This window comes from Cavia porcellus, unplaced genomic scaffold, assembly GCF_034190915.1.
Source record: "Cavia porcellus strain 051 isolate PalLab524CR breed Dunkin Hartley unplaced genomic scaffold, mCavPor4.1 scaffold_22, whole genome shotgun sequence".
Taxonomy (NCBI): domain Eukaryota; kingdom Metazoa; phylum Chordata; class Mammalia; order Rodentia; family Caviidae; genus Cavia; species Cavia porcellus.
The window spans coordinates 26,762,733-26,785,620 of NW_026947505.1; the positions used below are offsets into that span (position 1 = coordinate 26,762,733).

At 37.2% G+C, this 22,888-nt stretch overlaps 1 protein-coding gene across 4 annotated transcripts in view; it reads left to right on the forward strand.

Moving 5' to 3' along the window:
• The window catches only part of Snx9 (sorting nexin 9), a 94,728-nt gene that overhangs the window by 46,145 nt on the left and 25,695 nt on the right, over positions 1 to 22,888 (forward strand). For 2 of the 4 annotated variants that reach the window (XM_063232950.1, XM_063232952.1), the window contains 5 exons: positions 1,485 to 1,650; positions 7,209 to 7,359; positions 10,848 to 10,932; positions 12,812 to 12,937; positions 13,062 to 13,179. In XM_063232950.1, the coding sequence (XP_063089020.1) occupies positions 1,485 to 1,650; positions 7,209 to 7,359; positions 10,848 to 10,932; positions 12,812 to 12,937; positions 13,062 to 13,179 (646 nt within the window). The remainder of the gene's footprint in view (positions 1 to 1,484; positions 1,651 to 7,208; positions 7,360 to 10,847; positions 10,933 to 12,811; positions 12,938 to 13,061; positions 13,180 to 22,888) is intronic. The other 2 variants (XM_063232951.1, XM_063232953.1) reach the window with 1 other exon arrangement.

Consider the following 22,888-nt stretch of genomic DNA (forward strand, 5'->3'; position numbering starts at 1 on the left):
ACACTGAAAGCAAGATAAGCACCAGTGTTTAAATTGTGGAAAATACATGCAATACAATTCTGTGGAGCCACATAAAAGGATGTTATATCCCTGTGTATTGATATTGAGAATGTTTTGTGCTAGTAAGAGAAGGAAGAAAATTGCAGAGTAGAAGGTATAATTTGGACTCATTTATATGTTAAAAACAAAACGATCTCTCTATCTGGGATGTTTCAGTATGTATGTATATGGAATTTGTTAGTGGTGTAAAGCAAAAATTATGGGAAGCCATTGTTGTGGACTGAGCTCCTGCATTATGCCCCAGCAGATCAGGCCAACCCAAAATGAAAACACTCATGCTAAATGCCACATAATCATAGTGAAAGATCCCAATACAGACCAATTTTTCCTGAAAATAGTAAATTCCAATCTGCCTGAATTAAGGTAAACAGGGAAGCTCCTTTTAACTGTTTGCAACAAAAAGTAATCCTTTCCAAATAAAGGACTTTAATCCTTAAAAAAACTATCCTGAAGTAACCCCATGTTTACCACTCAGCTTTTGTTATTACTTTGTTTGTTACCTTACAAAACCATTGTTCTCCCATTGCCTTGGGTACTTTCATTCTCTTTTATAGGATATACACTGCCTGATTCATGAATCTCAAATAAATGACAGTTATATCTGTGATTAAACTTGTGATTTTGTCTGTCACAGTAGTAGTAGTAGTAGTAGTTTTGCAAATAATGACTGGCTTCTCTTAAGGAGGTAGTCGTGTTGCTTAATTGTATATCATTTTATTCCATTTGGAATGTTTTTACTCTGCATACATTACGTTTTCAAATAAAAATAAAAACCTTAAAATGGAATGAATTGCTATAAAACAGTTGATGGATAAAGCAGGTACTCATCACCATTTATAATCTGAAAACAATGTGGAATGAAGAAATAGCTTGTGAAGACGCACATTCAGTATAATATCTGTAGGTTGATTTTATAGATGTGCACATAAACCATCCAAGTAGAGAAACTTGGCCAAGAATAAATATATAGCTCAAAAAAATAAATTACTTCTGGGAAGGAAATATAGAGGTCTTTAACTGAATCTGATTTATTCTACCGTTTTTTAAAAAATCGCTATGATTGTAATTAGAAGAATGGGCCACCGTCATAGTTGTCACTGGATGTAGTTTGCAGACCAAAACACAATTTTGTCCCAACACTTCCATTTGCAAACCAGATTGTTTGCAAATGGAGGTATTCATGCACCAAGGTACCACTGTACTTGCTCTGTTTTCAGAGTTACTAAGCAAATACAGCAGAATGTTAATGTCAGTAAAAGCAGATGGATGCTGCTAGTGTGCTTCTCTACATGCTCTGGGGAAAATTATTTACATTTAAAATTAAATGAGGTTCCATCAGTACTCCTCTTGCTCTCAGTTGTCATGTTGGTAAATTGAGTCATAGTTTCTAGAAGTCACAGATATTCTCTCTTCCCCCCACATAGGTCAGTGGTGGCAATGATCCCTGGTTAGCCTGGAATGCCCCAAAATCTGGGAACTGGGAGAGCTCAGATGGCTGGGGAGCCCGCCAAGAGGGGGCTAGCACCCAGAGAAGCACTGCCAACAACTGGGACACTGCCTTCGGACACCCGCAGGCCTACCAAGGACCAGGTGAGGAGAGGCTCCTTCTATAGGTGATAGGTGGAAAATTGGGCAAGACACGGGAAAGCCAAACTGTTTTTGCCACTCTTACACACAACATGATACAGAACACTCAATATACCAAGCCATTCTCTGGTGACCACCAACCTGCTGAGAGTTCTGCAATTTCAGTCCTGACATTGTCTAACCAGAGTGGGCTAAGGGATTCCCATGATTCTCTCCTCAGATTCCATTAGTTTTCTAGAACAGTTGACAGAACTCAGGAAGGCACTTAATGGTACATACCAGTTTATCACAAAGGATAAATTGAAGGCTATAGTTAAACAACCACCTGAAGAGATGCAGAGGGCATGGCATGAGGGAGGAGTTGGAGCTTCCATGCCCTGTGGGCACTCCACCTTCACCACCAGCCAAAAGGCTCTCAGAACCCTGATCCTCAGGGATATTTTTGGAGGCTTCATCATGTAAGCACCATTAATTAATTTTCTGTCTTCTTACCAGAGGATGGGGTTGAGGCTGAAAATTCTAAGCTTTTAATAATGGCTTAGTCTTGCTGGAGACCAACCCCCAACTAGGAGCCCACTATGAGTCTCTTCATTTAAACAAAAGACCCAAAACACCAAGGGAATAGGACTGTGTCAGGAACCAGAATCAGAGACCAAGTGCTCTATGCTCTTTTCATCTACAGCTTTGCAGCCCCCAAGGCCCACAGCCTCAGGTTCCCAAACCTCAGGTTCACCAACTCTGTGTTCAGTTAACCACAAGTTTATTCAGAATATTCTAAAAAAATTCCATCTATACTGAATGTGTAAAGACTTTCCTATTATTATTATTCTCTCAATAATATAGCATAAAGTGTTTCCATAGCATTCATTTTCATTATGTAGGATTTTAAGTAATCCAGATATGTTTTAAACTGTAGAAGAAAATTGTATAGGTGACATGCAAATATTGCACAATTTTGTATAAGAAACTTACGCATCTAAGGTCGATAAGAGTCTGAAAGTGATGAGTTGGGTCTGAAATCAAGTCCCAGCAGATACAAAGGAATAACTGCTAAATGAAGGGGGGGGGGGAACACCAGTCTTAACACATCACCAGAAAATTGCAAGGATTTTAGCAGCTCTGTGCTAGAAACTGGGAGCAGAGATGAAATATGTGTTTATTATATCACAATATCACACTGGATCATCTGAGTTCAAAATAGATTTTATTCAAAAGATATGCTGATAGTTGCTCTTACTCTCTAGTAACCAACCTGGATCTAAATGTGGATAGCCATTCTTTGGATCTAAACACAATCATGAATTGTAATCTCTACTCCATTGTCAGTCAAGGAATCAGAATGAAACATTTAAAGAACCATATTGGTAAAGTAAAAGAGCAAAATAGGCTGTGTGGTCTGCGGGAGACTGAAAGGGGCCTTGGATCTAAAGGGGCCCAGAATTACGCTCTGGAAATCTGTTTTTATGCTATCTTCTCATCTTAATGTCTCAGCCAAGAACATAGTTTTAATTTTGTTTTTATATTGGAAATCAAATCTAGAGCTTCTTGCATGCTAGCATCTCAGCCCTTTTTTTAATTCTTTTTTTTTGTTTGTTTGTTTTTTGTTTTTTGTTTTGAGAGTGTCACTAAGTTGCCCAGTTTGACCTAGAACTGCTGTTCTCCTGCCTTAAACTCCTGAATAACTGGGATTAGGGATGTATACCATTGCACACAGCTTGTTTCAGAACCTTCAGCCAAAAAATATGTCTGCAAGTAGACTATGGAGCATTACCTGCTGCTCATGGCTGATTTATCTTTTCCTTAACTGCCTGTCTGATACTTGGGTTATTTGAATTACCAGCCCAAAAACTGAAACAGAAGAAAACCTTATGGAGGGGGAAATAACTCAGGAATTAAAAAAGGGCATGTATATCTGTTCTGAATTTAAATACAAAGACAAGCTGGGCATGTTGATGCATGTTTGCATTCCCAAAACTTGGGAGCCTGAGGCAGGAGGATCTCCATGAGTTAGTTCAAGACCAGCCTAAATTATAAACTAAGACTGTCTCCAGATAACAACAAAAAAGCCAAGTCTACTCATTACTTTTTATGACCCTTCTATATTGTATCATCTGTGAGCTTGTACCCAGAATTGTAAGTCTGTTACAGAAGGGGGAGAAATTTGCATCCAGAAACCAGAGGATGCAGGGTATGGTGGCCTGTGTCTATAATCCCAGCACTATGAAAGACTGAGCAGGGAAAACCAAAAGTTCAAACCCAGCCTGGAAAACTTAGCAAGACTCCATGGTAAAATAAAAAACCTGCGGAGGTAGATTAGTTCAAAGCTGTGGGTTTAAATCCCCAATATTGCAAAAGAAGAAAAACATCACAGAAGAAAATCTGGGCATGATAGTGTTTCCCTGCAAGTCAGCAACTTCAGGAGATTGAGACAGGAAGGTAACTTGAACCCAGGATTTTGAAGATGGCCTGACTAACAGAAAGAATCCCAGACCCCCAGAGGGAGACCCTGGACCCTGTCTCCCAAAAAAAAAGAAAAAAAAAATTCATATTATAGTCATAAGCTCATCATTCAGCAGAACTAGGAGTGTGGGTTAGGTAGAAACATTGAAGCTGGACTGCTGGTGTCCAGTTCTATGGTAACTGGACCCACATCCTTCTAATCATTTGTTTTCTTTGTGCTTTTGTAGTTGTCTCTCAGCTTCTCAGTGATGGCCCTCTTAGAGCCTAAAGGTCGAGGACACTTCAGGTCCTTTAGGGTAGAAAAGGAGGCATACAGCAGTGAGAAGAGGGAAGGAAAGGGGAGTAGAGCCAACACAGGGACCAGGGTCAGAATGTTAGGCTGTGATGCTGGCTAGTTCTTTTTTTATTTTTTATTTTAAAGATAGTAAATTCTAACAAAACAAAACAGAACAAAGTCAATTAAAGCACAGCAAAACTGGTACAGACCTTTAAAGCAGGATACTAGGTAAACAACAATAGCTAACACAGTATATCTTGTTGCCTTCACAATAGTTGTCTGTTCCATCAGATGTAACAACATTAAGCCAAAAGTAAAACAGAATAAAACCAATCAATATAGAATATTGAATAAAGCAAAAACAATCAGAACAAAGCAAAACAATGAGAACAGTATTGGCCTTCAAAGACAAGATAGAAGGAAATCCCCCATACTTGCTATATTGCATACTGTTGTCCTCCCAAGAGACGCTCAAACCGCTGGCCCCAGGCCTGCAGAATCAACCAAACAGTATAAGCATTTAGTTGCTTTATGTACCTTAGTTGCTATCAACTCAGCCTAACCTCCAAACAAGCAGGTTGCTTAGGAGGTTGGAGGGGTAAGGGGATTGATTTTCAGCTCACCTGCTGGTAGGCTCAAGGGAGGCACTGACTTCTCTTCCTGGGAGCTACACAACTTGCACAGTTTACCAGAACAGCTGGCTGATTGGCTTCTTGTTGGATCCTCCCAGTCCCAGTGCTGGCCAGTTCTTTTCTCTCATTGTCTCTGTTTTCTTTTTCCCCCATACTGCACCATATAGTTTTCCATCTTTTTTTTTCATTGCCCTTCTTTTACCCTTATTAGTGTTTATCACTGTGTACATAAATCATGATACATGGTATACCTTAAATATACTCAATTTTTAAATATTGTATGACAAATATCCAGTATATAATACTGTATTAGTGACAGTCCTATAGTTTGCATGAGATGTCTTGACTTACTCATCTTTTATAAGTTCAACTTTGTACCTTTGACCTACATCTCTTCACCCCAGTAACCACCATTCTGTGCTTCTATAAGCTCATCTTTTTAAAAATTATGCATTTGCCTTGCTTTTTATACTCAACATAATGTCTTCTAGATTGACCCACATTATCACAAAGGGCAGTATGTTTTTTTCAAGACTGAAAAACTACAGTTCCTTTATCCATTCATCTGGTAATGAACACATAGGTTGATTATGTCGCCTGTCTTTCTCAAATAATACTGTATTGAACATGGGGGGAAATATCTCTATGTGGTGATTTCATTTTTTTAGTTATATACCTAGAGGAGAGATTACTGAGTCATAAGATAGTTCTGTTTTTGTTTTTTGAGAGACCTCCATACTGTTTTCTGTAATGGTTATACCACTTTACATTCCCCTCAAAAGCATACAAGGATCTCCTTTCTCCACATCCTTCCTGACACATCTCATCTCTTGAATTTTTTTTAACTATTGTAACAGGTGACTCCTCATAGTGGTTTTGATTTGCATTTTTCTTATGATTACTTATGGTGAACACCTTTTCATATACCTACTGTCTAATCTTAACTAAACACTTATAATATACTGTGACCCTAACTTTTGCATTGTGAAGTGTAACAACAAGACTGTCTTGCATGGATAACCTTTTCCTTTTTCACTGTTTCATAATACATCTTAGTAACCTTTTATTAAGTCAAAATTTTTCATCTTTTTACCTAAAAAAATGACTTTACCACTACTTTTTCATATTTGAATTGCCAGCCTTACTACTCTTGTGCCTTGAGGCCATTATTAAGTAAACTAAGGATTGCTTGATTGCAAGAATTATGATACCTTAACAGTTCATCTCATTACCCAGGTGACTGCTCACTAATAGAAGGTCAGTGTGTACTGAGTGGATAGGCTGGACAAAGGGATGATTCTTCTTTGTGAACAAATGAAGCAGGAAGGCATGTGATTTCACCATGCAGCTCTGAACAGAGCAATTTAAGGATTGGTTATTTCTGAAATTTTCCATTTAATATTTTAGACCATGGTTAACCACATGTAACTGAAACTGTAGAAAGTGAAACTGTAGATGAGGGAATCTACCATATTTATTTGCTGTTGAACTATGTGAGTTCCTTATACATTTTGGATGCTAATCCTTTATCAGATACATGGTTTGCAAAAACATCCTCCCAGTTCATAACTAATCTTTCATTTATTATTTCCTTTGCTGTGCAGAAGTTTTGTAGTTTGATGTATTCCCCCATGTTATTTTTACTTTGAGCTTTGGATGTGACTGGAAATTTTTCCCTATAGTTCCCTCTAGGAATTTTACCCTATCCGATCTTATATTTAGATCTTTTATCCATTTTGAGTTGATTTTTGTACATGATGTAAATTTAGGGTCCAATTTCATACTTCTGAACACAAATAATACAGTCTTCCCAGTGCCATTTATTGAAGAAATGGTGCTTTCTCCCATTGTGTTTTCTTGGTGCCCTTGTCAAAATTATTTGACCTGACCATTCCTGTTTAAATTGTTTCTAATTTGTCTTTTGTAGTAGTCACGCCTTAAGATGGTCTGGCTACAAAACCTGTACTCCTAACATCCGTAATATATTTCTATATTAAATCCTTTTTTCTGTGCTTTTAAAAATTTGATTCCAAGTGTCCTGCTTTGAAGTTCCATACCAATTTTGCTGCTTTGTTTTGATTGGCTTTGTTCTGTTGGATTTTAGTATCTTTAAAATAAAATTTTAAAAAGTAAAAATAACTTCATTTCTATTGTATTTTTCTGTACTGATAATTTTATGTTCCCACCTATAGCAGCTGGTGATGATGATGAGTGGGATGAAGACTGGGATGACCCCAAGTCCTCTTCTTCTTACTTTAAGGATCCAGAATCAGCTGAAACAGGAGGTATTCAGCGAGGAAACAGTCGTCCAGGTGCCTCCTCCATGAAGCTGCCACTTAACAAGTATGTTTAAAGGGAAGTAGAGGGCACTGATATCATTGTAGGGATATACAAAAAATACAAAGAGGCAACCGCCTCTTTATTCAGTAATCTATTTATTCAGTGATCTATTCAGTGATCTATTGAATTTTGGGTAAGTTTTGGCCATTTTAATTTGGGTTTTAGCTCAAAAGCTGATATTTTAAAAATGTATTTTACAATATTAATAATGAAACATTTCTTGTATTTAATCATCTGCCAAATAGTTTTTATTGTTTTTACCTTTCCTTTATCAGCTTTGTGGTATTTTAAGGTTCATTGCTAAAATAATTATTAGAAAACATAATAATATATAATAAATTAAAAATAATATTAATAACAATTCGCTATTGACTGTTTTGTTTTATGATCCACACGCACCAGGCATTGAGCAAAGTGCAGTGTGTGTGTACTCATGTCTTTCTGTGGTACATGTAATCCCCTGTTACTTGGGAGGGGGGACTGAAGCCCAAGGAGGTTTCCTCCAGGCTTACACAGTTGACCAGTGTTGCCAGAATTCTTAGGTCCTAGTATCCAAGGCACATGCTCTCAGCTTCTACACCTAATGGGTTTCTTAGTTCTTCCTTTTCACTTATATTTCTCTTACATTAAGAAAAAATATTTTATAGTCCCTATAAATTTACTGTTTAACAGCATGTGGGAAAGAGGGAATATGGATATAGCACTGTAGTATATTTGGCGAGAGTTCCAGGTAAATCTACTTTACATCAGTGTAGCTTGAAAAGCTTATCCCTGGGGGCTGGGGATTTAGCTCAGCGGCATAAGCACCTGCCTTGTAAGCAGGCAGTCGTGAGTTCGATCCCTAGTACCGATAAAAACGAAAAAGACAAAAAAAAGAAAAGCTTATCCCTAAGAATCTTTAAATACTCCTCTTCCAGCAGTTTTGCTTAAAATAGTTTATTTTCTAAAATTACTGTTACTTTTTCTGAACAATCCAAGTCCATGATTTAAAGTACATATCAAAGAATGTTGTAGTATGTCTGGAAAACAATTGAAAGCATGCTGTTTGGCGTGTATGTAGATAGTAGGATTAAGGTCTTGCTCTAGCAGAATGAGGCCTGCGGGGTCTCCACTGTTTAAGTTGCAGTAGGGACTAAATAAGCTCTTTTTTGACTGCATACTTTTGTTTTAGCCTCTCCCTGCTGTTTCTTCTGTTTCGTATTGTCATGGCAGTTAGTTGCATGCATCAGTCATTTATTAATGACTGTATCTGCTTAGACTCAAATTTGAGCACAAGAGTGATATGTATTACTCTTATTTGTTCTTTAGGCCTTTGTATAAACTATATTTTAAACCTATTTAAATTTGCCTCTTGGCCCTAATTTAAAAACACAAGACTCCGGAAAAGTGAATGGCCGTGGTTTCACAAGTGTGTTTGGCTCTGACTTTAGTTTCCACCTCTCCATTCTGCACTGTCTCTAAGGTGCTCCATGCCTTTGATGACCTCTTCAAACTTCAGTTTCTTCATCTCTAAATTTATTATGGATTCTTTCTATTTTAAAATGTTCTTGCAGGTTAAAACCAAATTAGAGCAGCTCTAATTTGAACCTGTACCCCTGAGGCCTCTGTCTGTCTGGGTGCTAGGAACAACTTAAAATCTTCTAGTTTTATTTATACTAATAGACAAATGATCTCTTAAACTTAGAACAATTATAAAAATTTTAAAAGTGTTTAACAACTCTCTAGCAATTCATTTTATATGAACTATATTTATATGAACTATATTTAGTCGTGGAAGTTAAACATTGTCCTAAAAAGTAGAGTAGAAATTTATGCTTGAGCATTGTGAGAATCCATCTCAATAATTCTCACATAAATTAATAAATTACATTGTTGTTCATTGAGCATTAACTGGGTATGCATAGTTGGCACCAGAGTTTTGCCGCAAAGTTTACAGTGTGTTCTCTGAAGTCAGCTCTGATTTAGTTATAACTATATGTGGTCCCCACAAAAGTGGAGATTCTTAGGTAAAAGGATTCCTGGCTAGCCTATTAATTCATTAAGCATTTAGTATGTTCTCAGAACTCCTCCAGGTCCTAGAAATGCAAATACTTTGTCTAAGGATCTCTACTCTGTTGTAACATGTAAAGAGACAGTGACTGTACATTGTGGTAAATGAATAAGCATGAATATCCTCAGCTGCTGAAGAAGCTCAGAGAAAGCCCTACATGAGGACATGTAATAATAGGCTCTTGGGGCTGGGGATTTAGCTCAGCGGCATAAGCACCTGCTTTGCAAGCAGGCAGTCGTGAGTTCGATCCCTGGTACTGACAAAAAGTTAAAAAAAAAAAAAAAAGAGCAAATAGAAGGCTCTTTATGGGAACCTTTTATTTCCTGGTCATCCTAGAAAGTAGATCATCTTGGTTCTCTTCTTCATATAAGGAGGTTGAGGCTACTAATGCCAAGTACTGAGTTGGGGTTCAAACCCAGAACCTGCCGACTCAGAGGCACTTCTTTGTTTTCTCCTGTACCCAGAGAGTGTATAGGAAGAGGGACTACAGGGAAGAAGGCACTCAAGAATGAAAGAGAAAGGTACAGGCCCCTAAAAGTGTCTCACTGGCCTTAGGCTTGATGTATAAATGAAAAGAAGTAATGTAGCTGAGCTTTTCCCACTTTAGGTATATTGCTTTCTGACTTTAGGTATACTGCTTCCCTATTAAAGGGAAAATTTTAAGGTCAAAATTAATCTTTTCTTTTTCAGAAATAGCACTTGGTTTTTGTTTTTGCAGTACTAGAGATCAAACCTAGGGCCTCAAGCTAATGGGCCAAGTGCTCTACCACTGAACTATACCCCCCAGCCCAAGAAGTAGTATTTTGGATGGATATGCATTTATTCTAGCTATTCTCTAGTTTTAGAAACTTCCTTTGGATGTGAATGTAGATTTGGATCCTGGAAGTAACCAACTGTATCTGTTACATTTCGGATCTGTTTATTAAGGAGACTTCTTTCCTGTTGTGTCTTATAAGCTGGCTTTGAAAGCAGTTCCAAAAGAAAATGATGACCACTTGTGAGGTAGCAGTGTCTTTGGGATAACTGTAACCTCCTGGAGTGTGTCAAAAGGCAGCTGTAATCTGGGTGTAGATGTGCCAGCATGTGACTGTTGCCTCATGTGACCAACTGAAATTGAGGTGCTGGATACTGAGGAGGAGAGACTTTGTTTCAAGTCTGCTCTCCATTGTGATAGAGTGTTTCAGATCTAGTTCAGTAAATGGAGTACCCATAAATATCATACCTACTGAAGGCAAACTTCTCTTTAACAGATCAAGCTTAATTAAGTAACTGGCCATTTACAGTCTGATTGCACTGGGTTTCATTTACCACAGTTTCTAGTTCTGTATATCTCAGAGACTGAACTAGGTTAAAACCAGTGTCTTTAAAGTAACATGGTGAGAATTACAGAATTCTTATGCAGAAAGACATAAAATTCACAAGTATTTATCTTCATGATTAGATTTCCTGGATTTGCAAAACCTGGAATGGAACAGTATTTGTTGGCCAAGCAGCTAGCAAAGCCCAAAGAGAAAATTCCCATCATTGTAAGTTTTTCATTTTTGTTTGCTTTGTTTCTAATTAAGTCTTTCATCATACTTAAAAGTTAAGAAGATTATCGGTCTTTTGGGAAGAATTTTTAAGCACATTTAATATTCCAGATGATTGATGATGTGTGAATATTTTAGGAGTGCGAAAGACAATTAGCATGAATGCCTGTTACTGTCTAGATAGTCTTCATTCAAATTACATTCAAGATACATATATATTTCAAACACATGTTCTTATAATTTTCTAAAATATCATAAAATATATTTTATGTCTTTTTAACCAGCTTTGTACAGTTAATTAATAAGCTTAATTCAGATAATTTAAGTTTCTTTCCTGGCAGAGTACAGATGTATTATCCAAAGAAGACTGGTAATAGTATTTCTTGAAGCAAACCAGCTGTTCAGTCAAGATAAGGAACTAGCATATAAAAGCTGGGATGTATGACATTGTTGAGAATTTAATACATCATAAAGCAATGATTATTATATAGCATGACACTGGCTCTTTTTATCCCTCATTTTGATTGCTGATACACGTTCTTTCTAGCAATATCTAACTCTGCATTTCCAAATATTATTCTGAAAAAGAGAACTGTGGTTATTTTTTGAGACTACTGACTTAACCCTGTAACTATTAAACATTTAAATCTAGTCACTGTGGCACAAACAATGATGACAAACACTGGTCTTGTTTTATAGTGATGAAATTGCATAAATGGTGTTGCATTTATTTATTTATTTATTTATTTATTTATTGTGTCTTTTTCCTTTTTATCAGTACCGGGGATCGAACTCACGACTGCCTGCTTGCAAGGCAGGCTCTTATGCCGCTGAGCTAAATCCCCAGCCCCGGTGTTGCTTTTTTAAATTACTGTTCCCATATCTTTGAAAAGTTTGAAATCCTAGAAACCTCCAGAAAGAAGGGCTGGAACAAACAACTCTTTATCTTCCCTCAAAGCAAATTTGGATTATCTTCTGAGTAATTCAGTTAAAATTTATTTTATTTTTTTTCTGTTTGTGCCAGGCTTTTAAAAAATTAAATTACATTAAAAATTACATTAATTAAAAATTAATGTATTATTTTCATTAAATTTAAAACTCCATAGAATTAAGAGATCATGGCCCTGCCCTGACATTCTGAAAGTGAACGTCGTCACAGTCTTGACAGTGCTGGACTAGACCATAAGGTCTATCCCTTGCCTTGTCTCAGGAGTTTCAGCAAATATGAGCCATGAAACCAAAGGACAGGTCTGCTCCATGGGAAAGGCCTTGAGGCTTCAGAAAGCCAAGGGAAAGCAATATGAGGCACAGTAGCCCCACTCAGTAGTGAAATGTGGCCCATGGGCGTGGATACCCTAGCCAGCCAGTTTCCCTTCAGTCCCAGTTACTAAGAAATATTCCCTGAAGTAGCCATAAGTTCTTGCTTCGTAACTTTAGGAGAGCTTCTGGGGTCTTGGCCCCCTCCAAGTACAGCAGAGTCATTTGTTCCCACAGATCTCTGTTTTCCCTTATTAAACTTCTCGTTCTTCAGAGAAGTCTTAGTCTTAGCTCCAAGAGAGTTTTGACCTTCCCAGAACCCCCAGGCTTCATATTACTTGTCTGTTTTATTTATGCCTTCCCTGTACATTCATCTTAGAAGATTGGAAGCCTGATCAGCTCTTGATACTCATCATGGGCTGGCCTGCCCACATGAGAGCAAAAGAGAGCATCTCAATAAATATGTTCCTCTGATGGGAACAGAGATTGGTTATTACCTTCTCAAAGAGGAGCAAGAATGACCCTCCAAAGGACTTTCAGTTCTGATAAGAATCACTTATGATTTATGCTAATTGTATTTTCCTGTTACAAAATTAACATTTCTTGGAACATTGTGTAGGTTGGAGATTATGGCCCAATGTGGGTTTATCCTGCCTCAACATTTGACTGTGTGGTAGCAGATCCCAGGAAAGGCTCCAAAATGTATGGCCTGAAGAGCTACATTGAGTACCAATTAACACCTACTGTAAGTACCATGTTAGCAAAACCTATGGTAGCATTCAGGCATTGCTAGTAAGAACTTGCATTTTTTTTCCTTCACTTTCTGTATTTGGCACCAGTAACTTTTCATCTCCTCCTTTTATTTCTAGAACACTAATCGATCTGTAAACCACAGATATAAGCATTTTGACTGGTTGTATGAGCGCCTCCTAGTTAAGTTTGGGTCAGCCATTCCAATCCCTTCTCTTCCAGACAAGCAAGTCACAGGTGAGTGAGTGTAATGCTGACTGTGGAGTAACAAGTAAAAACATGTGGCAGATTGTCCTCCTATAAACAGCAAGGCGCTATTTTCCTTAGAGCAGTGAGCAGCAAGGTGTACAAGTTAATAACAGCTGTGAAGAGAGACCCAGAGGCTCGGGGGTTTAGCTCAGTGGCGTAAGTGCTGGTTTGGCAAACACAAGATCCTGAGTTCGATCACTGGTACCAAAAAAAAAAAGAGAGAGAGAGAGAGAGAGACCCAGAACAGACCCTATGTGTTTGTGGAAGGTGCCTGAACTTGAATGTTTGGTAAAATCTGCTATCAGAGCACTTGTATATGTACCTTGAATTCCAGTAGTCTGTATTTTCTACTATAAAATAAATGTACATCTTTAAAATATGTATATCTTTAAAAATGTGAAAAATGACACCCAAAGAAATAGAAATGATCCAAATGACCAAAAATGAAGATAAGAATGTGTGATACAAATGATGTAAACAAGTTATGCTGAGCAGCTGTGTCATTTTCTTAGCAGTGGGTAAACATCATATGGAGAAGCCACTGAGCTTAAAATATTACTAAAGGATAAGATGGCAAGTTTTCTACTGAGTTAATTGTCATTGATTATTACCCTCTCGCTTTTCTTGTTTTTAAAATATCTTGTTTCCACCACCTGTGTTGTACTCTCAAATTCTAGATATCTATTGACATGGTCCCTGAGCCCGTTGTAAATACACAGAGAGAATGTTTGTGTTTCATGCTGGGACACTGTCACTGTGCTTTGGCTTTCATCACTAGTTAGTGTGGAATATAGTGTGGAAATGCTGAAGGACTCAGGTGTGTCTTAGAATGTGTGTGTGTAAAGAAGCTGATCTTAACCAAATGTTAAACGTTTTAGAGACTTGAGTACCCAAACTGTAAACCCAAAATCTACTTATTTATCACAAAGTACCAACACTGCAATGAGACCTAATTGCTGATGTTTTTAGTTTAGAAAAAAAACTCATACAGTAATATCTTTTGTTTTAAAAGAAAAACAATAACACCTGCCATGGGTTCACCATCTGTGGATTAGAAGTTTTAGTAGATAGCTAGAAAATGTTCAGGTAAATAAACTAGTAAAGGTAGAAAGAAATAGATAGAGGGCAAGGGAAAGGCTTAGATGGTTAGAGTCAGAGACCTGGGAGAGGCTGAAAAGATGTGGGATACTCACCTGCCCTGGTCAGAAGACAAGCAGAGGAAGGAGAAAGATGCATCCCAGAGGTCAAGGGAGCCAGGAAAGGCTTGATCCTCCCAGCAAGGGCTGTGATAAGTTTAGGGGGAGACTGAGGATAACAATGACCTCCCAGGTGACAGCCCCCGCATCAAACTAGTTCAGTATGACAGTGCAGTTGTTTTCCATGCATTGGGATTCGTGTGTACCCACCACCTCCCAAGTGCTTTCTCCTCTTTCCTTTGGAACAGGCATTTTCTCCTTCACTCTTCAAATGAGGAAATGTCAAACACATTCTCTGTCTTGGTAAAAGGGGAATTTGAGTTTGGTCCTCAAGCTTACTGTTCATTAGGAGAAGTAGATCAGCTAATCTTTAGCTAGAATTACTGTCCTTATGATAAGTAAGATGCTCTTAAAATCTTACTTTGTTTTCTATTTTTCCCTGAAATTTTTGAGGAGAGAGAAATCTTGGTTCTTTTAAAAGAGTTCTTTTGATCTTGATTTTTTAGAAAACTTTTCAAAAATTTCAAGTTGTCAGGTGGAGGAACACAACCCTGTGGGTGGCACTGGATTATTCCTCATGGGACTGGAGCTGGCAAGGGTGACTGGGGCAGTCAGTGTGCAGCCACCTCCCAATTAGGTTCCCCGAACCTCCCCCCACACCTGTGCTGCCCCAGCTCAGATGCTCTCCCTCTTTGCTGTTATCCTATTACTATTAATCATCGCTTCCTTTTTTTTTTTTATTTAAGGAGAAAATGAAAAAAAAAAACAGAAAAAGGGTACAAGTTATACAGAATTTCAGAAAAAATAAACAGTAGGAAACCACTAGTTAATAGATTACATATTGTCATCTTAGAAATAGTTGTTCAAGTTACAAAATTAAAGCATATAAAGTGGACTTTCAAATAGTGAGACTGCAAACAGTTCTGTTCAATGATCCAAGAAAACTCAGTAATATGGTTATTTATCTTATACCCTTAAATATATATGCAGTTATATCCTTTAGAGCACTTTCTTTTCCTCTCTTTTGTACAATGACAATTACACATTTTGGGTTTTATTACTCCCACAGTTCTTATTATTTTTTTTTGAAGAGAGTAAAACCAAATGTGATATAACAGAACAGAGTCAGTCAAATCAAAAGGATGGGCATAATACATAATGTAAAAACAAAATACAAGGTGATCAACAATGGTTACCATAATGCCTCATGCTATCTTAAAAAGAATTGCCTATATCATCAGTTATAATAAAATTGGACAAAACAGTAAAGAATAAAACCAAAACATTGGAGACATTACAGGACTTCAAAAGAGGTAATAGTCAACCAGAATGGGCATCATAATGAATCTTACTGTCTTCACAGTTACTGCCTATACTTTCGAACTTGGTACTATCAAGCAAAGAAGAATAGGGGAAAATCAGTCAAAACAAGATGGTGAGAGCAATACAGGGTTTCAAATCAAGTTAATAGGAAATCAAAGTGGGTTACTATAATATATCCTGCTATTTTTTATTTATTTTTCTCTTAATTAAAAAGATAAAAAAGTAAATAATTTAAAAAAGGAAATTGAGATAAAAGAGGGCATAACAACAAAACAGCACAGGTCAAAACATAACCATTAAGCAAAACAGTGTTTCACCACAACATATTGCGACATAAAAGTAGTTACCATAGTATCTCTTTCCTTGAAATCTTTGATTATAACTTCGTATACTGTAGCACCAAACATATCAAGACAATGTAAAACCATTCAAGAGAAAGACAGTATTACAGGGTATTTAGAACCAACTATCAGAAAATGAACAATGGTTTCTGTATAATCTCTTTGTCTATAAAGTTTTTGTTTATATTATCACATAGAATAAAATCCAATAAGATACAACCTGTTAAGACCGATGGAGACAGAAGAATAAAAGCTTAATGGGACTTCAAAGCAAGATGATACTAAATCAGCACTAGCTATTATGATGTCTTGTTTTCTCCAAAATAGCTATTCCTATCATCCAACCTTCTCTGCCTCATTTTTGTTGAGCTCTTTTTCTGTCGTTAGTTGTCAGTTTGTCTTCATTTCACTTTCTGCTCCATTCATTGTGGCCTCTCTGCCACTGTTTCTGGAATCTTGGTATTTTTCTTTTTAGAATATCCTGCAGTATTGTCTGTAGAGTTGAATTGGTGGTTGCAAATTCCCCTAGTTCCTCTTTGTCCTGGAAGCACCTTGTTTTTCCATCAATTTCTAGGAACAGTTGTGCAGGATATATGAATCTTGTCTGGAGGTTATTATCTTTCAAAGCTTGAATTATTTCCCCCCATGCTCTTCATGATTTGATGGTCTGTGCCGAGAAGTCTGCTGTAATTCTGATGGGTGTTCCTTCATAAGTGATCTGTTTCTTGTCTCTGACAGCTTTTAATATTCTGTTCTTATATTGGATTTCTGGAATTTTGATTATTATATGCCTGGATGTGGCTCTGTTTGGGTTGTAGGTGACTGGGGTCCTGTATGCGTCATACATCTGAGTATCTTTACCTTTTGCTAAATTAGGGAAATTCTCCTGGATTATTTCTGTGAATAGCTTTTGTAGTTCATTTGTTTGTGTCCCTACTTCTTCTTTTATGTTCTTAATTCTTAAGTTATAGATCCTCTTATCTTCTAGCCTTTGTATTATTTCTGTTTGTTTTCTTGTTATTTTTAAGAAGCTTTTCATTTCATGCTCCCCCATTACAAATCTGTCCTCCAGTTCAGATAATCTATCCTTAGTTTCTTTCAAGCTGTTATGCTAGCTTTCAATAGAGTTTTTAGTTTCCTGGTAATCTCTTTGAACCTGCTTCACGTATTCTCTGTTTTCTCTATTTTTCTCCATCAAACAATTCTCCCCTTTTTTTCTGTTCTGCCATTCCACCATCTGTTTTTTCTTGGGCAGTGCTTAGCACTTCTGTAACTATTCTACTTATATCTTGCTTTATTTCTTTAAATACTTCACTTTTGAACTCGTCTGTGAGGCTCCGGAGATACCGCTTTATGTCTTACCGTGTCTGATATTGCATGTTTTCTGTCCTCATTCTCCTTTGCATTTACCTTTCCTGAATCAGTGTTCTCAGGATTGGGGACCGAGGACCCTTTCTTGTTGCTCCCTCTTCCCATACTTTTTGTTCCTTCCATACAAGCGTATATAGGAGGCCCAGTGTTTTTTTTTGTTTTTTTTTTTTTGTTTTTTTTTCTTTGTCGGTTACAGTTTGTTTGAGTCACGCTGGCTAGTGTTCCCACCCACTGCAGTGTACTAGGGAAGCCTCTGCTGGGCCCGCCCCTCCAGGTCAACCTACTGAAGGCTTCACTCCTAAGGTGCACCACCAGGCACTGGGACCTGGTTTGGGCTAGCCTACTGGATCTTAGTCCACGGCATCACCCAGGCCAAGTGCTCCCCACCAATCCCGCTTGAGAGGGGAATATGTGACTAAAGTCACTGCAGCGTCCTGTTCCAGCTAGTCTGCCTGGTCCCAGAATGTCCTCTGTTGGAGCCTCCTAGTCTATGGAAGGCTCCCCGTTCCTCTCACTCACTGCAGGTCGATCAAGGGCTCTACACCAGTCCCACTCTCAACTCCGTTTGCTGATTCCCACTCTCAGAGCTTTTGCGCCTCTCTCTCCCTGCTGTGCCAATTCAGACACAGCAGCAGTGGCAGGAAATTCAAATCATGGCTTCCAGTACTGCAGGTTCCAGCTTCCGTGCTGAGATTTTATCTGTTCCTGTTATGGCACCGTGATTGCATTTCCAGTTGGTTTCTCTCAGCTTAGTTTGTTCTTGGGTTGGCAGGGTATATCTCCCCTTGCTTAGGACTCCTCACACTGTACCATTCCTGATTCTAAGCTGGGTATCTCAGAGAGCCTCCGTAGCTGCTGTTATCTATCCACCATGTTCTCCCAGAAGTCCCATAGCTTTTTAAAACCCAAGATTTCTTTGTAGCACTAAGGGTAGAGCCTTCATACAGCCCACTTGCCCTTCCTTTGTTCCTTCCTTTATTTTTCTCCTTCCTTTCCTTTCATTTCAAAACAGGGTCTCACTGAGTCACTGTAAGATGCCGTGGCTGGGCTTCAGCTTCCACTCCTCCTGCCTCAGCCTTGCAGAACGCAGGGATTATAAGAGTACACTACTATACCTAACTTTTCACATTTTTAAATTGCAGTTTTTTGAATTTTATATTCTCCTTTGCTCACTTGTTAGGCTAGTTCAGGGTGATAGGGCTTTCTTATGTATTTTAGGCTTTAATATATTATTTCTGAATCAAATACTTTAGTGCTAAAGTATCAATAGCCATAATTTTCCTTCCATATTAAGGTTTTCATATTTAAATGTATAAATATGCAGCCTGGGGATAGCACAGAAAAACAACAGCCCCCAGTGTAAAGAAAGCTGAGCTCCGATCCACCGGCTAGGATACATGCTGAGGAAACTGAGTGATACCATTACCCTTCTCATCTAATGATCTGATGTGATACGATGATTTGATAGAATACCTCCATGATCATTGTTGTGTATAAATCTCCCTCTGAACTCCTAGAGAAAAGACATGTCCAGTAGTTGACTTTACAATATTTTCGTGGTCTTTGAAAAAAAATCAGTCCATAAAAAATTTATAGTTGGCATCTATTATTTGCAGATTTTGTTCTTTACAAAATAATATTAAATGATTCAGTTTTATTCATGGATCCCAGTATAGTATATTTACATATTTAGTGAAACTTAAGTGAGCTTTGTTGAAAATGGGAGTTAAAAATTCTTTTCCCCCTTTTTATAATTCTGTGGAATCCTGTATGAAAATCTTACCAAGCATAAAATAACATCTGAACTCAGTTTGAAAGACAGGTATACAATATGTCAGAAGAATCATTAGGACAGATTTGCAATAAAAATCATTAAATTTCAACTACTGGTTAGATAATAGGATCATGGTATAATTCACTTGCTCATAATGGAAAGATCATTGTATTCCAGGCCATGAGGACCTGCTCTTGCCTCCTGAAGGTGGGTCATTGTCTTCCCACAAGGTGAGACTGATGTCAGCATCACCTAAGATTGTGTAGTAGTACCCTCTGCGCCTACAAAGTGCAGTACTGAAGGGCTTTCCTATGCTAGATCATGGTACTGTTTAGGTGCTGCTTAGGCAACAGTTTTTGTTTTGGTTTTTGCTTTTGGTACCGGGGATCAAACTCATGACCTTGCACTTGCCAGTCAGGCACTTATACTGCTGAGCTAAATCCCCGACTCTTGACAACAGTTTTTTTTTTTTTTTTTTTTTTAAAGCTGGTTCATGGTGCTCTTCCTGTTAAAAGACCTATTCTTATTTTTATTTATAATTTCTAAAGGAAAGTTCAGGCTATGTTTTTTGAAAATTATTTTTGAGCTATGTGCAATAAATTCACTCTAGTTACAGTTCTGAGTTTTGAAAAATACCGCTAGTCTTGTAACCACTACTACATTTATGATAAAGGACAATTCTGCCACCTCCCAAGACTCCCTGGTGCTGTCTCTGTGCTTTAAACCCTTCTGTACTTGCATCCATGGCAAAACTTGATCAGTTCTTTGTTCTTACAGTTTTGTCTCGTCTAGAATAGCATTGTAGATGGAAGCATAATAATACATTTGAGGTTCCTCTCCAGCCTTTTTCTTATTTTGAGACATGGTCTCACTGTGTTGCCCAGACTGGCCTCAAACTTTTGATCCTGCTGTGTAAGCCTCCTAGATAGCTGGAATTTTAGGTATATGCTACCACTTCCAGCTGTACCCAGATTTTTGTCTGACTATAAGTTGTCATTTGGGTTAGTATCTAGACTGGGTCACTTGGTAGGTATATGTTTAATGTTTATGAATGTGGCTGTACCATCTGCATCCTCAACAGCAGTATAAGAGTATCCGTGATCCCACATTACTTACAATTGAAAGTGTCTATTTTTCTTTAACCAGTCTAGTAAGTATATAGTGTATCTCATTACAGTTTTAATTCGCATTTCCTTACTGACTTGAGGTATCGAGCATCTTTTTATGTGTTTATTTTCCATCCATATATTTGTTGAAATATCTGTTCAAATCTTTGATCCATTTATTTTTTAAGTTAGATTGTTTTGGCAGGGGATTTAGCTCAGTGGCATAAGTGCCTGCCTGGCAAGGCAAGGTTATGAGTTCAATTCCTGGGTACCAAAAAAAATTGTTTCTTATTGCTGAATTTTAAGAATTCTTTATATTTTCTGGAAACAGTCCTCTATTGGGGCTGGAGGTTTAGCTCAGCGGCATAAGCGCCTGCTTTGCAAGCAGGCAGTCGTGAGTTCGATCCCTGGAACCGATAAAAACAAAAAAGACCAAAAAAAAAAAAGAAACAGTCTTCTATTCAGTGTGTGATATATAAATAATTTGTCTGCTGTGGTTCTTAACATTGTCTTGTATAACATAAAAGCTTTTAATTTTAATGAAGTGTGATGTATCAGTTTTTTCTTTTATGAATTGATCATTAAGTGTTGTGGCTTAGACCTCTTTGCCTTACTTCAGTTCCCAATACTTTATCCTAAAAGCTTTGCAGTTTTAGGTTCTACATTTACGTTTACGTATTTGCAGTTGATTTTTGTGATGTGTGGTAGAAGTTCTTTTTTTTCAACCCTTGTATCTGGATGTCCAGATGTTCTTACATCTATCTGTTGGAAACACTGTCCTTTGTTGAATTTCCTTGGCACCTTATTAAAAAAAAAATCACTTGACTGTTCATGTGTATTTATTTCTGGGTTTCTATTTGATTAATTTATGTGTTCATCTTTTTTTACCAATCCACACTGTCTTAATTAGTATAATTTCATGGTTAGACTTTAAATCAGGTAATGTGATTCTTTGAGTCAATTTGTAGATGCACGTAAAGCATGCAAGGATTTTGCTGAAATTGCATTGATTCGTGGATCAATTTGAGGAGCATTCCTAGCTTAATATGTAGTCGTTTAACCCATAAATATAAACACATCACTTGATTTTCATTAGTGCTCTGTAGTTTTGCACATACATATCTCCTTGTATGTTTTATTAGATTTGTATAGGAGAATTTCATTAGGAAGGGGCCTATAATATATGATACTATGTTTAAATTTATGTCTTCCAAATTACAGAGACAAAATTGATTTTTGTGTAACAATCATATCTATAACTTCAACTAAGCTCACTTATATTTTCAGGAGCCTTTTCATGGATTCTTTGGTATTTTTTCTAGGAATGGAGACAATTTTGGCTCATCTTTTCCAAACTGTATACCTTCTGATTTGTGTTATTGCACTGACTAGAACTTGCAGGATTATAACTAGAAATAAGAGCCGGGGGTTTAGCTCAGTGGCGTAAGTGCCCACTTGGCAAACATGAAGTCGTGAATTAGATCCCTGGCATAAAAAAACCCCCAAAAATCTAGAAATAGAGAGATACTTTTTCCCAGACTTAGAAGAAAGTATTTAGCCTATACCCATTTAATGTAATACTGTAGTTTTTTTCTTTGGAGATGTTCATTTTAAAAACTTCCCTTCTGTTTGTAGTTTACTGAAAATGTTTCTTCATGCCAGGTTTTGTCAAGTACATTTTATGCATCCTTCAAGGCAGGCATGGTTTTGCTTCTTCAGTCTGTTAATATGGTAGATTATTTTCATCAGCTTTCTAGTGTTAAACCATCCTTTCATTCCTGGGATAAACCTTACGTGATGGTGATGTATTATTATCTTTATATATAACTACATTAAAATTGCTGGTATTTGAGAATTCTTGTATTCATGGACATTATTGCTCTGGTTTTTTTTTTTTTTTTTTTTTGTAATGTCTTTGTCTGGTTTTGGTAAGGTACAATATTGGTCCCATCACATAAGTCTGAAAATATTTTTTCCTCTTCCATATTCTGGAAGAGAATAAAGAATGTAGAATTGTTATTATTCTATAAGTATTTGATAAAATATCTGAACTATTATCGATATGGTTGAATTTACATTTACCATTTTAGTTTTATTCTATGTATCCTATGTGTTCCTCTGTCCCTCCTTGTCTGTTTTCTATAAATAAAATAATAAATATTTGTCAGTTGCCATAGTTACTATCATTTATTAGATTAAAATTTTTGTAAGAAAATCATTTTATTCTGATTAACTCACACGTAACAACTCACAACTGCTGGTTTAAGGAAACCATACAAACATTCTCCTCAAATTCTGTACCATTTCAGTGAACTTCTGTGTAACACCATTGCCATTACCATTGCCAAGCAATGAAGCTGATAACAAGAGGTTTAGTTTACAGTTTTACACTTTATACTTTCATTATTAGATACATTTTCATGCTGAAGTAATCAGAGCAAATTTTCCATTTCTTCAATTTAAACTTCTTACTTTTAGTTATTGAACATTTCAGTTCTACATTGCTTCAGCACCTCATTGAAAACCTCACAGAGCTTAACATCATCCAAAAATGGTTTTATCTCATAAAAGCAGGGCCACCAAACA